Source organism: Cheilinus undulatus, linkage group 7 (assembly GCF_018320785.1).
Source record: "Cheilinus undulatus linkage group 7, ASM1832078v1, whole genome shotgun sequence".
Lineage (NCBI taxonomy): Eukaryota > Metazoa > Chordata > Actinopteri > Labriformes > Labridae > Cheilinus > Cheilinus undulatus.
Genome location: NC_054871.1, coordinates 3,561,885 through 3,578,004, shown reverse-complemented (window position 1 = coordinate 3,578,004; position 16,120 = coordinate 3,561,885). Strand labels below are relative to the sequence as shown.

Below are 16,120 nucleotides of genomic sequence, written 5' to 3'. Positions count from 1 at the left end.
ATGAAATATTTTTGACCTAGTATTTTTATGTATGTTTGTGTCTCTGGTAACAGATTATTGATCAGATTATTAATCATCTCATTTATAATGATCAGAGCTAACAGAACAGTCACAGTCATTTGTGTACCAAGTACAACATACACAAACAACTGACATAGGTTTTCCCCCATAAAACCAAATGATAACAGACTGTTATGCTAAACAAATGGAGATATTTGAGGGTCTGGGATTTTTTTTTTTTTTTTGCTGCTTAAGCCAGAAATAAAGCGAGTTGATGTTTTACATAAAGATTAAAAATATGCACTGACAAGTCATATCAGAGATAGGTTAAGAATGTAAAGTCCACCATGGTCTGTGGCTAAACTTCTGTTCCTAACATCGATCAGACTGAATGAAACCACGTCAAACAAAGCAGGCAGGTATACGTCTATGAAAGAAGTGATGGATCAGGAGACTGTCAGACTGATTTTTTTATAAAGTTGCGCCTTTTGGCTCTGGCAAACTTTCTGCAGTTTTCAATGCCTGCTTACGATCAGCGCTCTGCCTGGTATTAGCCGTTGACTCAGTCCTAATGCCTGCAGCTGCTGCCGCTTCGTTTTAACGTCGTTAGGATGTTGACTCTTAAGTGACTTATAAGATCCGTCGTGGACTTCTTTCTAATCTCTGCCACCTTTGCAGGGCAAATTCTTCACACGGTCGTGTTATCCTCCCCGTAGATACTGAATAACGCCACCGTGTTGTTAGCATTTTAGCACAGGGGCTGCTTCCTCTTCTTCTCTGGTGCTTAACAGCGGGTTGTGTACTGCAATGCCACCTGCTGTTTCGGAATGTGTAGTCTTGTGAGAAAGAAAATAAACGCCAGCACTGCTGTGCTGACAAAAATTTATGTTATCCGGGCTCTTCGTCATGATATCGGACTTATCCGAATGACGTAATAATTTCCTGTTATCTGCCCGATAGTTATCGTGCACCCATAATTCTCCGTAGGTATGTAAAACTCCTGCTGATTTTTACAGCTGAGATATCTGTCAGACATGTCTGCTGTAAAGGATCTGCACTTCCAAGAAAAATACTATATATATATATATATATATATATATATATATATATGTATATATATATATATATATATTTATTTATTTATTTATTTATTTATTTATTTTTTTCACTCACAATCCAGACAGGTATGGGAGCATATGCTGGTTCAGCACTTCGCCAGACCTGCAAAGGTCCATGCCCCATCTCTACAGATATCCTCCCAGTTGCCCTCTTGATGATGCATACAGCTGCCCCAAGGCCTTGTCCAAGCCATCGGGTCCTGGGCACCCATGTGGTGATCTGGATTAGGCTATTAAAAGCACACCAAGTGCCTGTAGAAGCTCAGCTGCTGCTCTTGTATCCAGGAGCTAACCCTGCCATTCCCTGTCTCACCCAGATGCCTCGCAAGATCCTGAATCTCTTACACTCATTGAAAAAATATTCAGAGATTTAAGAGATGGACCAGGATGTACATCTGAATTTGTTAGCACCCAGGTGTAAAACTGAGCACTTCAGACGCTCCTTTGTTCCCACTGCCATCAGACTGTACAACAGCAGTGAGAGTCACAGTCTGTCATATCTGTCATAATTTAAACTATCAGTCTCAACTGGATGCACTATGCTGTAATATTACAACTACTTTCATTAAACTGGATCCTCTACTCTATATTCACGTTACACTTACTGTTCATATCCACCATGCCAGGATTGTTGCATATATGTCTTATTATATGTTATTATCATATTATTGAATATTATTTTATATTCCACATAATGTTAAACTATGCTATACTGTACTATTTTATAATATATTATTTATCTGCACCTTAACTTGATATTGATATTCACTTTACAATACCAACTGCACTGTTATCTGTTTATCCTGTATTACTTGTAATCTTGCCCAATACTGCACATGCACATGTAACATACCATTCTACTTGACCTCTTTGCACTACCTCATGTTCATGGCATAACACTTCTCTGTAATAACGTGCTGCCAACAAGTGTACCATTTCACTTACACAAACACGTCACTTTGTTTACTATCCCTGAAAAGGAATGTGAATTGTATATACGTACTGTCCCTTATTTAATTTAATTTTAAGTTTTGTTTAGTTATTTGTTCAATTCTATTGTATTTTTACTACCGGTTGTGTTGCTGCAATGCCAGAATTTCCCCTCTGGGGATCAATAAAGTCTTATCTTGATGCAAACACATAATAGAAACAATACTCGTCATCTACAGGCTGTAGGATTGTGCTTTGATTTGTGCTAGTTCTAACTTGAGAAATCTTAATTTTTAGAGAAATAATTAACTGAATATTTGGCAAAATATTTCTCTCCCATCAAGAAAGGCATCAAGTTTGGGGGACTTTGAGGTAGAACCATGTACTGGTATTCATATTGACAACAATAAATTTGGAAATATCAGGGTATCAGAAATGGGGAAAAAAATCCAATAATGTGCACAACAATGGCTTTATTTGATGCTGGCTGATGTCTGTCAACAGGGTGATGGATGTTAAACTGGTAAATCAGCCCATCCCTACTACCAGCCCCATCTGCTCTTGATCTGAGTCTGTTTGTTTCCTACCCTGCCCTTCCAGCATTCAGAGATGGTGTGAGTCTTTTGTGTCACTCATATTTGTCTCTCCTTCACAGACCGCCTGTACTTCGCCACGTTACGCAGCAAACCCAAAAGCACCGCCAACACACACTACTTCTGCACCGATGATGAGTTCCTGTATGAGAAGTAAGTCCAGCTCAGAAACTGGGCCTGAAAGCCGCACATATAAAGAGACAGCTGATTGGCTGTTGAGTTGAAATCTCACAGTTTGTATTTGTGTCAGCTTTTATGCAGACTTTGGTCCTCTTAACATCGCCATGCTGTACAGATACTGCTGCAAACTCAACAAGAAGCTCAAGGTGAGTGTCTGCTAACATACCTGTGCACCACTCATCAGATTTTCTTCCTCTCTCCTCATTAAACATCTTTTTTATTGTTTTGTTTGTTTCCCGTTGCCGTGGCAATGACATTCCTCTGATGGACTGTTGTCATTCGTCATGGTGACGGCCTGACCGGACGGTCTGGTCTTGATTCACTCCCTACAATCAGCTCCAGCTCAGATACTGCACGTGTCACTGCAGAGTCTTTACCTGTCCTGGTGTGAACACCTGAGACACAAAGCATGATGGGAACTCTCCCAGCATGCTTATCTCCTGCAGGCTGTCTGTCTACAACACAACAAACAAACACGTGTAAATAAACACAGTGGTCTGTGATTGGTGGAACATATTGTAGCTCAGAGTCAGCTGGTCGATGTCACCTGCTCAGGTAAACCTGCCCTGCAGCTCTGTACTCAGGAAGCTTCCTGTTCTCTCAGTCAGACACCTCATTCACACTTGGAAAAAACTGAGTATTTCATGAATTTACCTGTCAGAGCTGCTGTGAACACAAACAGTGGAGATTTTCACGCTTGAGCTTTAATTTTCCCTCCAACGCCTCTATTATCCCCCCGTCCTCCGCTGATTGACAGACAAACTGCACAAAAACTTCCAGCTGATATTCCTTTAGCCTGGCTAGACCACCATGATATCCTCCTCCAAACCCATTACCTGGACAGGAAAAAGTTTCATTCAGAGTCACGGCTTAAAATCCCCTGTAACTGTTAAAATTATTACCTGGGAAGTTTCTCCACAGACATTAGAGATCTCCATCTGAAGAGTGTAGAGTGAGTGCAGTTACAGTAGCACGAGGTGTTATCATCTCATCATAACCCTGATATACCCCTCTCTTCTGTTGGAACATGTTTGTTCCATGTCAAATTCACATTTCTAATTCCGGCTGGTCATCACAAGATGAGGACAGCATCTGAAGGAAACTATGTCTTTATGTTTGATCTTAATATCCAGAAAATTGTGTTCAACAGCAGAAATACAACTTATAAGCCTATAAAAGTGATAGGTCTTAAATGCATACGAAATTGAGTAAATTAATCTGGCTCTGATTTGGCCTAAACTTCTTATTTCCACATATTTTCACGAAGTCAAAGACTGTAAGAGTTCATTATGGTTTCTTAATATTAGGGCTGCACAATGAACCTTATCCCAATCACGATGTCAGGCTGTGCAATTACATAATCACACAAAAGCATGCAACTACTTTTGTGTTTAGTAGTACTTGAAAGGTGCAGCTTCATGAGTCATGTTGATGATAGGAATGTTAGTCTTGTTGTAGTTAGAGTCGTGCTAGGGTAGGAAGCAAGGTTATAATAGTTCTGGATTTTTTTATTAGTTTCTATTTTTATTTCGTTTTAACTTTATGTGTTCAATTTTCAGTTTAGTTTTTATTAGTTTTGACTGCTGGTTTGTTAGTTTAGTGTTTTTATTTATGAAAAATTCTTCGTTTTAATTTAGTTTTTATTAGTTTTAGTTTTTTTACAGATAGATGTCAGGGCTGAGTGAGTGTCATACTTTTTTTTTTTTTTTTTTTTTACATATTTGAACAGGCTACTCTTCACTTTTCATTTTATTTACTTAATGATGATGTTTGAATACAACTCCGGACATAAAACTACCACTGTGTGAAGTCTTAACCAATCAGATCAGGCAATTTTACACTCTCCAGACTCGTTTGTAGGTGTCAGTCAGTATGGTTGTGTCAAAGACTAAGAATAATTGTCTCCATTTTTATTTTATTTTAGTTAGTTTTGTAAGCGCACTTTACTATGACGGAGTATTAGGGTCACATGAAGAGAAAAATAAAAGAATAAAAAAAAATTTTTTTTGTTGACATTACGAGAATAAAGTTGTAATATTACGAGAATAAAGTTGTAATATTACGAGGAAAAAACTTGTAATATTACAAGAATAAAGTTGTAATATTACAAGAAAAAAGTCGTAATATTACGTGAATTAAGTTGTAATATTACGAGAAAAAAAGTCGTAATATTATGAGAAAAAGTTGTAATATAATGAGAATAAAATATTACAAGAAAGACAGTCTGCCGCGGCGCCTCGGATCTACGATGGAGTATTGTCCTGATTCTGATAATAATGTGATGCTGATGTGCCACAAGATGAAGTAATTCCTTCGATACTCCGATACTAAAGTATAGCTTCACAAGATGCTCAACATTGCTCATTTTAATGGAGGCGACGCCCCTTGCAATATTTTATTCTCGTAATATTACGACTTTTTTCTTGTAATATTACGACTTTATTCTCGTAATGTCAAAAAAAAAAAAAAAAAATTCTCTTCTCGTGTGGCCCTAATACTCCGTCGCACTATGCAGTAGTATAGCGTTTAGTTTAGTTAGTTTTCATTTTTTTGGTAAAGCTTAGTTTCATTTAGTTTCAGTTAACTGAAATAGTTTTTGAATTTCAGTTTTAGTGATTTAGATAGTGTTAGTCAACTATGACAACCTTGGTTGGTAGAAGGGGAGTGTCACCCTAGTCCTGTGGGGATGGGTGCCAGCCCCCATGAGGGCACCTCATTCTAGCTCTGCTTCTCTGACCCTCTTGCTGAGCCTGGGCCTGTTGAAGGTAGTAATGCTGGTCAGCCATGTTGTAGGTTAGCTAAGAAAGATATGTTGCCTTGTTGGCATGGAGGGGGAAAGCTCTGGGATGCTGGTCACTGTTCAGCCCTCTGGAGGTGTTCTGGGACTAAGGGGGTTCCCACTTGACAACCCTGGGGGAGAGTTGACTTCTTGCTGCCAATCTGTTGGCACACTTGGCATGCGGAGGTGAATAGTGAGGATTTAACTGCATTCAGGGACTTCTACACTGAAGTGGATCCTTTCTGCAGAGCAGAAGTATCTTGTGTTTGCTTCAAAACAAAAAAAATACCCGCAGAAAGGCTTTTAAGTTAACATTCACACCACTATTCTAATATATAGACCTACTTTTATTTAAAGAAAGAAAAACTTTCTTTTTTAAATATTAAGTTATTTTGGCATCTGTGCTGTAATGAGTTCAGGTTTTGTATTTTTAATGCTACTTAATAAAAAGTTAAAAAAGGAAAATAAAACTTAGAAACTATAATTATTCTCTGGATTTTCCTTGACAACCAAATAAGTAAACTCATGATGCCGTTCATGTAGGATATCATGGTAGAAATGTCAATATTATCCAGTATAATGACAGTCACACATTATAACCAAGTTGTGCAGCTTTACTTCATATAAAATCATGTTTGCTGTTGTTGAAGTCAAAGTGCGGTACATCAGTAGTTCATTGGATGGTAAAACACTCTTATTAACAGATGTAAAGAACTGATACAGTGATTTTCTGCATCTTCCTCCTTCACTGCAGCTGCAGTGGTGTTTTTTACACCCTGGTTAATTCTGTGTAGGCTTATTCATCATCGCCTCTCATTATTTAAGTCTGACAGAAGCAGGCGGCTGCTGGTTGTTTGTCTTTAAGAGGAGAAAAGCATGAAATGACATGCTAAACACCCTCTCTATGTGAGCGCACTCACAGATAACCATCTTTCTCTCACTATAACTTCAAGCTTTGTTGAGCCAGCTTACTCATATAAAACCTGGCTATGTTGAGCCCACTTCATGGTACACCTTTCTCCTGTTGTTGTCTCTCCTGTTGATCTGGAGACTTTCCTCCTGCAGGTGATCCCACCTGGCCAGCATGAAGACACTCCTTACAGTGTAGTCATGTTCTAATAATGGATCACTTCACACCACAGCAGCAACTCTTTACATCGACTCACACAGACTTGCTGACAGTGTAACAGCAGAGCGTGACAGTCTGCAGCCTCCTGTCATCTCTCTGTATTTCAGAAGTCTGACTGATGCTAAAACAGTTATCTTAATGTCAGTTATTGATCAAATAACTGATCAGTTTATTATTAATAGGACACACTGATTGTGGTGTTTTTCTCCCTGCAATCATGAGACCTTTCCTCTCCTTTCCCATGCAGTCATTCACGCTGACCAGGAAGAGGATTGTTCACTACACCAGCTTCGACCAGAGGAAGAGATCCAACGCTGCTGTGCTAATCGGAGGCTATGCTGTGAGTCTTTATTGCACTTTTTAAAAAATAATTTATATCTGTTTATATAAAGGTAAAGAAAAAACATCCAGGACAGGACTGGGCTGCTCAGATATGGCAGAAGTAATAGTCAGAGTTATGTTGAGCATCACATAAATGTATCTAATACAAACAATGGCAACACTTGAACATCGGAAACACTTTGAAAAACAAGCAATAAATGAAAATAAAATGTGTTTAAAAAAAGTAATATATTATAATAAGAAAAAAATAAAAGTAATCTATTAATAAAAACAAGGTTTTTTAAGTAGTGGTGATGAATTCTTATAGCCAAACCAACAAAAAAACATGGAAACATTAACCACACATCAAAACCTATAGACAAAACAAACACAACATTCCATGCTACATCGTTCTCCTTTAATCTTTGTAGGAAGCTTAAATCCCAGTTGAAGTTGACACTCCTGATACCTTCCCAGTACTACACAGCAGGCAGTTGTTTTGTTAGGAGGACAGCCAGCATATTACGAAACCCTCCCTACTTTCTAGCATCACCATGCTGCCAGTATCTTTTGCAATTTAGACTGTGTGCAGGAGTTTACCTGCAATTTTTGTCCATTAAAAACAAGAAAAATCCAACATTTGATGTCTTGGACTTACAAACCTAGCGTGAAAAGTTGATAAATTCATGCTTCTTGCCAATAACTCTTCTACCGTTAGAAAGCCTCTTTATTTCCCTTGTAAATGGTGCCACATTGGTAAGGAAGATGCATTTGTGGGATGAGCAGCAGAGCTGAGTTTGTGGGCTGGTCCATGAAAAATGTTCCAAATCTTCTCTGCTAAACGGCTGATTCTACCATTGACTCTTGTTTGGTGGATTGGATGATTGAGGTCTGAAAAACAAGACATATTGGCAATTTAACAATTTATTAACGAACAGGAGCCTCAGTAGCGTGTGGAAGAACCATACACAGCCACAACAGCCTGGCTCGTCTTCCTCACCAGCCTGGTCCCACACTGCTGTGGGATGGCATTCCATTCTTCAACCAGCATTTGTCACCAGTCAGCCAACGTGGCTGTGTTGGTCACTCTGGCATGAACAGCACGCCCAAGCTGATCCCACAAGTGTTCAATGGGGTTAAGGTCAGGACTGCTGGCAGGACATTCCATCCTCTCCACTCCCAAATTCTACAGGTAGTCTCTGATAAACGCCGCTTTCTGGGGGCCAGCTACGTCATCTTGGAGGATAGTGTTCAGTCCCAGAGTGAGGAGATATGGGATTGTCACTGGTTGCAGAATCTCTTCTCAATATCTCTCCACTGAGATTGCCTCCAATGACGAGAAGCCTAGTTTTTCCAGTGAGGGAGATACCGCCCAACACCAACACACTGCCTTCGCCAAAAGATGTTACCCTATCAGTGCAGCAGTCAGCATAGCATTCTCAACGTCTTCTCCACACTTTGACCCTATGACCCAACTGCCGTAGGCAGAATCTGGACTCATCGCTGAACATAACGTTCCTCCGCATGTTCAGGTTCCAGTGCATGTGTTGCCAACACCAAACTGGCCTGATGGTGAAGGGCAGTCATGGCAGCCCTATGAAACCAGAGATTGGCTGTGTTCAGTCTGTTCTGGATTGTCTGAGCAGAGAGCCGTCGGAACCTGGCCTTCAGTTTGGAGATGGTGCTAGTGCTCGCTCCAAATGATGCTGCATCTTAGTTTTGCAGAACACCATCTTAAAGTTTCCCTATTGCACAGCCCCTATCCAGATTACAATCAGGAGCCAATCAGACACCTGATCATCAGCACCTGGCAGTGCCAGAAGCTCAAAACAAGAGGCAACAGCAACAGCAGAATAAGCTTTTTAGAATTAGCAGAGAAGATGAGGAACATTTTTCATGGGCGCAGCCCACATACTCAGCTCTGCTGCTCATCCCACAAATGCATCTTCCTTACCAATATGGCTCCATTTAAAAGGGAAATAAACAGGCTTTCCACAGTAGAAGATTGATAGACAAGAAGCATTGTTCAACAAAGAAATAATGTACCAAACACTCATTCACTGACTTATTGTGTTGGATTTATTTCTATTGCTGTGGTGTCATACAGGTTTAATATTATTAGATTTTTACTTGAATCACATCAGAGTTAACAATCGTGATATCAGAGAACCCTTATCGTGTTTGAAAAGCAATATATCCAAATCTTATTAGCCTAGCTAGCACAGAAGGGGATGTTAGCATGTCTGCTCCCATCACTGATGTACCTGATGTTGGACTGTCTGTGTTTCAGGTGATTTACCTGAAGAAAACTCCAGAAGAAGCTTATAGAGCTCTGATATCTGGATCCAACGCCTCCTACCTGCCCTTCAGGTAAAACTCCTGTACTGTAGTACTGCTGTACTGTCTGCTCCTGTTGTAGTCTGACTGCCTGAGGGTGTCTGTGTTCTCTTTCTTTGTTTAGTCACTCTGACAGATGTATGGACTAAGTCCTGACTATAAAACTTCCTTCACAAACTCAGCAGTAGTCTGTGCTGCTTATTTATACAGATCAGGAGCCAACTCTGTGAGTGCAGGACAAGTGTGCAAAGTCCTTTTAGACCAAAGATTTGCTGCAAGACGATTTAAGATTTGCAGCTTTTTACAGCAGGTCTGCAATGTTGTGAAAGCCTACCAGTAAAAAAAATTAATTAGAATAGGTTAAAAATGGCTAAAATAGGGTAATAATGGCAAGAAAAGTGGTGAAATGGATTTTTAAAGTAGCAGAAATGGGTTAGAAGTAGCAATAAAAAGGCAAAAATGGGTTAAAGTGGCAAAAATGGAGCTAAAAAGTGGCTGAAATGGTTTTAAATGGGCAAAAATGGGTGGAAATTTGGTTAAATGGGATGGAAAATTGATATAAAATGGCAAAAAAGGGTTAAATGGGGAAGAACACATAGGCAGATATTGACAGAATTGGTTAAACTACCAAAATTGGCCGTATCAAATGGTAAAATGTGGTTAAAATGGAAAAACATTGGGTGTAAAAAGGGTTTAATAATGGCAGTAATGGGTCAACGAAGGCAACATTAAGCTTAAGTGGCAAAAATTGGTTCAGAAGTGGCAAAACAGGCAGAAAAAAAGTGGTGGAAAGAGTTTAAAACTGACAAAAATAGGTTTTAAGTGACAAAAAAATGTGACAAAACAGTGTAATTTAAAAAATATTCTTAGTCTTTTTAGGGCATCTGGAGACCCCCCTCCCAGTGTCTCGCGACCCTAACAGGGGTCCCGCCCCCAAGCTTGAGAACCACTTTCCTATATAGCCAAAAAACTAAAACCCACACTAGAATAATTAAAACTGCACTAAAGCGAAGCATTTTTGCAAGCTAAAAACCAAACTAAACTCACAAATCATCAGTAAAAACTTAGTAAAGCTAAACTGAAACTGAAAACAAAAGTGAAAACTAAACACAAGGGAAATGTAATGAAAAATCCAGAACTGTTATAACCATGGTGGGAATGCAGCAGGATATAATCAGGAGGATTGACCACAAGCCTGCAGGAGGGGATGGGAACATTAATTATAGGCTTTTGATTGGCACCATCTCTGGGCAACTGCTGCAGCATATTTTCCAGTGTGTTCTTATTCTCTCTTCAGCCGGTACCGTTACTCTGTTTAGCTGCACGGAGCATGGATGTTCAGGTGAAGACTGATGTTGGAAGAGTTGTAAAGTAGACTCTTTTTCTCTGTCATGCTCTCTACGTCATGTCTGTCCTCCTGAGCGCCCCCTAGGATCCTGTCCAACAGGAATAGCCCCCAGCTGTAAGATTTTGTGTAAACAACCAGATCAGGAGGATTTTAGGGGCAGTCTGCCTGAAATTTTCAAGAAATTTCCACAAATGCATGTTTGAAATGGGCCATAATGAAACTTTGTGTCAGTGTTTGGTCTGGTAATGAAGAATTATGAGAGTTGGGAGTAAAAACATGAAACATCTATGTGAAACACCAGAGGACATTACAGCACAGTAAAGCCTTTATGTTGATGTAAAGATGTAGTCTGACATAACATTAGATCCTGATCAGCTGTTCAGAGCTGAAACACTGAAACCAACACACACTAGAGAGAACACAGGCTCTGTGTGCGTGTGTGTGTGGGTGTGTGTGTGTGTGTGTGTGTGTGTGTGTGTTTTGGAGGATAAAGGGCTGCTTGTTGTCTCTCTCTGGTTATGTAACAGCAGTGTGTGAGCGCCTGTAAGGAGAGCTGCTCTGAGCTCTCGGAGGGCCGCTGCTAGATTAAACATGAGGAGGCCACGCCCACTCTGTGACACAACAGCAAGGCGTTCACTGACCCTCTGACAGACAGCTATTCACCATAAAGAGAAAAAGGGAAGTTTTCTGTTTGTGCTGAGGTTATTTAAAGACGAACACTGGTGATGTTCCTCCTCAGCAGGTGTTTCCAGAGATGTTATCATGAGACCCGAATCTTAAACTTTGAGATAATTCAGGTAATATCTAAGATGTTGACTGGAACTAAACATTAGGTGTTTTGAACATATGATACCTTTCTTACCAGTATACTTCCTATTGATGTTGGGGGAAAGGATGACAGGTCTAATGCTCAGTAAGAAGACTATTTCCAGTCGGAACCAGCCACTCACAGTAATACGCTTATTGACCACAGGATAATCTGTTTGAAATGTTAAGGCTAAATAAGGAATAATCATTTATTTCATTTTATTTGGAAGCATTTATATTATTAATAAAACAGGGTTTTCAACCGACACATGGTGCAAAAAAGCAGCAGTTAGGGGCGTCTGGAAGCTTGACTTGATTTCTTGCATTTAAGATTTCAACCAATCACACCAGCACAGAAACCACCCCAGCTCTTCTTCTTGACCTATCACTGTACTTTCACTGGCTGAAAACCTCGCGCAGGCGTTTAACCACCAGGTGGTAGTTCTAGTTATCTCTCTGATAGTGTTATCTTTAGGTGTGATAATCTGAGCTGGACCTGAACCTTCTGCTCCCCCCACACAGAGCAGTTTCCTGTAACGCTGCTGTTTAGAAGCAGAGAGGAAGAATCCATTCTCTTCTCTGGTTGTAGAAATGTTCTCTACCAAGATCATTTTAGATACTGAATGTTTTCAAGTATGGATCATCACAAACTGCAGACACTTTCATATCGTCTAAAGTTCATAAACATTGCTAATGTTTATGTGCAATTCAGACACATTTCTCTCTTTCAGTTAAAAATACATCCGTCCTGGCACTAGCGTGGCTCAGTTGTTGGAGCGGGCACCCATGTGCAGAGGCTGTAGTCCTCTATGCACCCGTCATAGGATTGATTCCTGGTCTCAGCACGGTACTTACGCGTGGCTCTTGAGCCACATGTGGCTCTATTGTGATGATTTATGGCTCTTTTATGTCTTAATTTGAAATATTATTCCCCGGAAAACCTTTATAAAAGGAAACTGTGACCTCAGAAATGATCCATTAAGAGTCACATTAATCAGTTTGAATCCCCACATTAATACTGTTGGCTTTAATTTTTAAACTTTGTTTTTTTCTCTGTATTTCCATTGCTCTTATTTGCATTTTTTGCATCAATTTTTATTTTTATTTTTTGCCACTTTTAATTCATTTTTACTGCTCCTATCCCATTTTTGCCACCATTTTTTTGCCTCTTTTATCCTGCTTTTTGTATTTTTTTTTTCTTTTTTGACACTTGTCGGCCATTTAAGCCACGTTTTGCCATTAAATGCCACTGTTTTCAGCATTCTTGCCACTCTTTGCTGCCTTTTGACCATTTTTTCCCACATTTTTTCCCATTTTAGTCACTTTTACACTCAATTTTTTTGACATGTTTTTGCTGTTTTTTGCAATTTTTTGCCACTTGTAACTCATTTTTTGTAACTTCTCAGGCATTTTTGCCACTTTCTGACATATTTTGCCACTTTTTCTCCCTGTTTTTACACTTTTACTCACCTTTTTCTATTTTATCCCTTTTTTGCCATTTTATTGCCACTGTTTGACCATTATTTGCCACATTTGATTTATTTTTATTGCCACTCGAACAGTTTTTGCCACTTTTCACTGCTCACATTGTGTCTCTTACAAAGGCATTTTCCAACAATTTAGCTCTTTGGTTGAGCATGGTTGAGTAACGCTGGTTTAGTGCATGTTTCCCCCAACTCTCTCCCACATATTCTATCTCTATTCAGCTGTGCTGTCATAATAAATGCAAAAAGCCAAAAAAAATTAATCTTACAAAAATGTATTTGGGCAATTTAGGCAGATCTCTCCCCTGTATGGTTGATATCGAGACTGTCACCAGCTCCTTTGTGCAGTTTGCACATAGATCTCTCTCTTGTTAGGCTAGAGCTATGACTGTTTGAACATTGCCAAAGTTTTTGTGCAAGTAAGCGGGAGTTCTCTGTTGCTTGATGTGAGGGAAAAGACTGTCCTAACAATGCCAATGTCTTTTTGCAATTTAGATAAAGCTCTCTCATTTGGTTAAAAATATGATTATGCAAATATTGCCAACTTTTTGTGCAATTCGGTCAGGAACCCTCACATTTTACCATGTTATTGCAAAATGGATCTGCAGCGCAGACTCAACTCTAAAGATGCTCCCTGGGTTAGTCAAGCAGCATGCTTTGATTTTCCAGGGAGTCATAGCAAGAAAGCCTCATATGGATGGAATCATTAATGACAGTGTTTACAGAATACAGTGAAATTATTTCAAAAGCAATTAATCCATAGAGCATGACTCTGAATATGAGGGTGCAACAAGCTTTATGCTATAAAGGAGGAAGCTGGGGTGGAGGTGGTGAAGCTTTAGTCTATAAAGGAGGAGGCTGGGGTGGAGGAGGTGAAGCTTTAGTCTATAAAGGAGGAGGCTGGGGTGGAGGAGGTGAAGCTTTAGTCTATAAAGGAGGAGGCTGGGGTAGAGGAGGTGAAGCTTTAGTCTATAAAGGAGGAGGCTGGGGTGGAGGAGGTGAAGCTTTAGTCTATAAAAGAGGAGGCTGGGGTGGAGGAGGTGAAGCTTTGCCAGCAGCAGCAATGGCGTGGTGCTTCAGTATAAATTCAAGCAGGGATTTGTGATAGGGATGAATGATATTATTGGTCTAGTATTGGTACTGGCAGATATTCGCTTAAAAACGCAAACATTGGTATCGGCAGATATTAAAATATCTGCTGATATTTACATCTGATATTTTGCCTGTGTATTTCAGCATATATCGACTGTAAAATTTTGTCCTTATATGCTGATTAATTAGGGGAGTTTTAGGCTGAAACAACAGACTAATTTCAGTTGAGATCTTTTTTTTTAAATTCATCCTCATTCTTTAAATTTTAAAGTGTTATTTAAGGACTAAAGTTTGTTTCGTAGGTCATCCTCAAACCTCAAAGTGTGTCCAAAAGAACTGAGATTCTTTGGAAAAGTATATTTAGATATCTGTATTGGTTAAAATGAATCTGTAAATATCGGAATATCCGTTATTGGAAAAAATCCACTATTGTGCATCCCTTATTAGTGAGAAGTATGTCATGTTTAAATGCACCGCTGTGTTGAAAGAAAGAGCTGTGATTGGCTGTGGGAGCTGGGAGGCGATAATTGGAATCAGCTGACCATCAGCTTAGCACGGCTGGGTGTGTGACTTTCATGTCCTGCATGAACTAACGCTGAATTTCATTTAAGACAAAAAAATGACCATGCAAATTTTGTTCATGTTTTTGTACAGTCTGGCCAGAGCTTTCTGCAATTCAGACGAAGCCTTCTCTTTCTCTCTGATTGGTTTAAATCATGACGATCTGAACCTTTTTCAATGGACTCGTGTTATTAAGTTATTCTTCTCTTTTTCCTGATGGAAAAAAGTGTCTAAACTGCCAGTGTTTTTGTGTCGTTTAGACCAGGGGTTACTCATGTTGGGGCCCGAGACACTGAGAGGGGGTCTCCAGATGCCTTAAAAACATTAAGAACATGTTTGAATTACACTGTTGCCACTTTACACCAATTTAGCCAAACTTTAACCAATTTTAATCACTTTTCCCCACCAATTTTACAAATTTTAACACATTTTCCCAACTTAAAACCCATTTTTTGTCAGTTTTAAACCTTTTTCACCACTTTATTTCTGCTTTTTTTGACACTTTCAAACCAAGTCATGCCACTCTTTGCCTATCGTTGGTGCTGTTGACCCCTTATTGCCACTTTTAACCCCTTTTACCACTTTTTAAGACACATTTCACCATTTAATATGCCAATTTTGCCCTCAGCTAACCCTTTATTGCTGGTTTATATTAATTTTCATCCCATTTTACCAAATTTCCACTTATTTTTGTCCACTTAAGTGCCATTTCAGCCACTTTTAAATCCAGTTTCCCCACTTAATATGCCCATTTTTGCCATTTTTTGAAGGGCTATTTTGCCACTTTTTTCTTCATTTTTGGCATTTCTAACCAATTTCTGCTATTTTTAAAATCCAATTTCACCACCTTTCCCAGCATTTTTTGCCACTTTTAACCCATTTTAGCTGTTTTTAACATACTTTAATTCTGTTTTAAACAAAAGGACTAACATTTTTAAGAGGGCTAGTTACTACACAAATGAATTAAATTTGTTTCTTTGATAAGAGTGGCTATTATTCGGGTTAAATATAAAACACCACAGCTTAACTTTACAATGGACCATGATTTTCCTGGCCCCCAGTTTGGCTGGGCTCCATAAAGCTCTCCCATTTTTCCCCCCTAATGTACAGCCTTGTCTCCACATGACTATTCTTGAATGTGCATGACTGTGCTTAGCCACCTTCAGGTACGGTGGGGGTTTCCGGTCTCTGGCACCTTTATTTTGGGGGTCGTGGGCTGAAAAGGTTGAGAACCTCTGGTTTAGACAGTTTACAGTAGCTCTTTGTGGTCTGTTGTAATTACAAAACAAATTGCAAGAGCAAACTTGTGACTTTCTAACTGGTTCCACTGTCACCTTTAATGTACAGGTATTTAAGCTGTAATATCTCGCTCAGAAACTCTTTTTTTAAATCTCATGCTGGCATGCATTTATGTTATATTTCATATTTATCATTGCAAGGA

The 16,120-nt window shown here is 39.3% G+C and overlaps 1 protein-coding gene across 4 annotated transcripts in view; it reads left to right on the top strand.

The window, feature by feature from the left end:
• Nucleotides 1–16,120, top strand: part of cdc14ab (cell division cycle 14Ab) — a 47,926-nt gene that overhangs the window by 6,907 nt on the left and 24,899 nt on the right. For all 4 annotated transcript variants that reach the window (XM_041791070.1, XM_041791068.1, XM_041791067.1 and 1 more), the window contains exons 2-5: nt 2,704–2,794; nt 2,892–2,967; nt 6,977–7,069; nt 9,341–9,420. In XM_041791070.1, the coding sequence (XP_041647004.1) occupies nt 2,704–2,794; nt 2,892–2,967; nt 6,977–7,069; nt 9,341–9,420 (340 nt within the window). The remainder of the gene's footprint in view (nt 1–2,703; nt 2,795–2,891; nt 2,968–6,976; nt 7,070–9,340; nt 9,421–16,120) is intronic.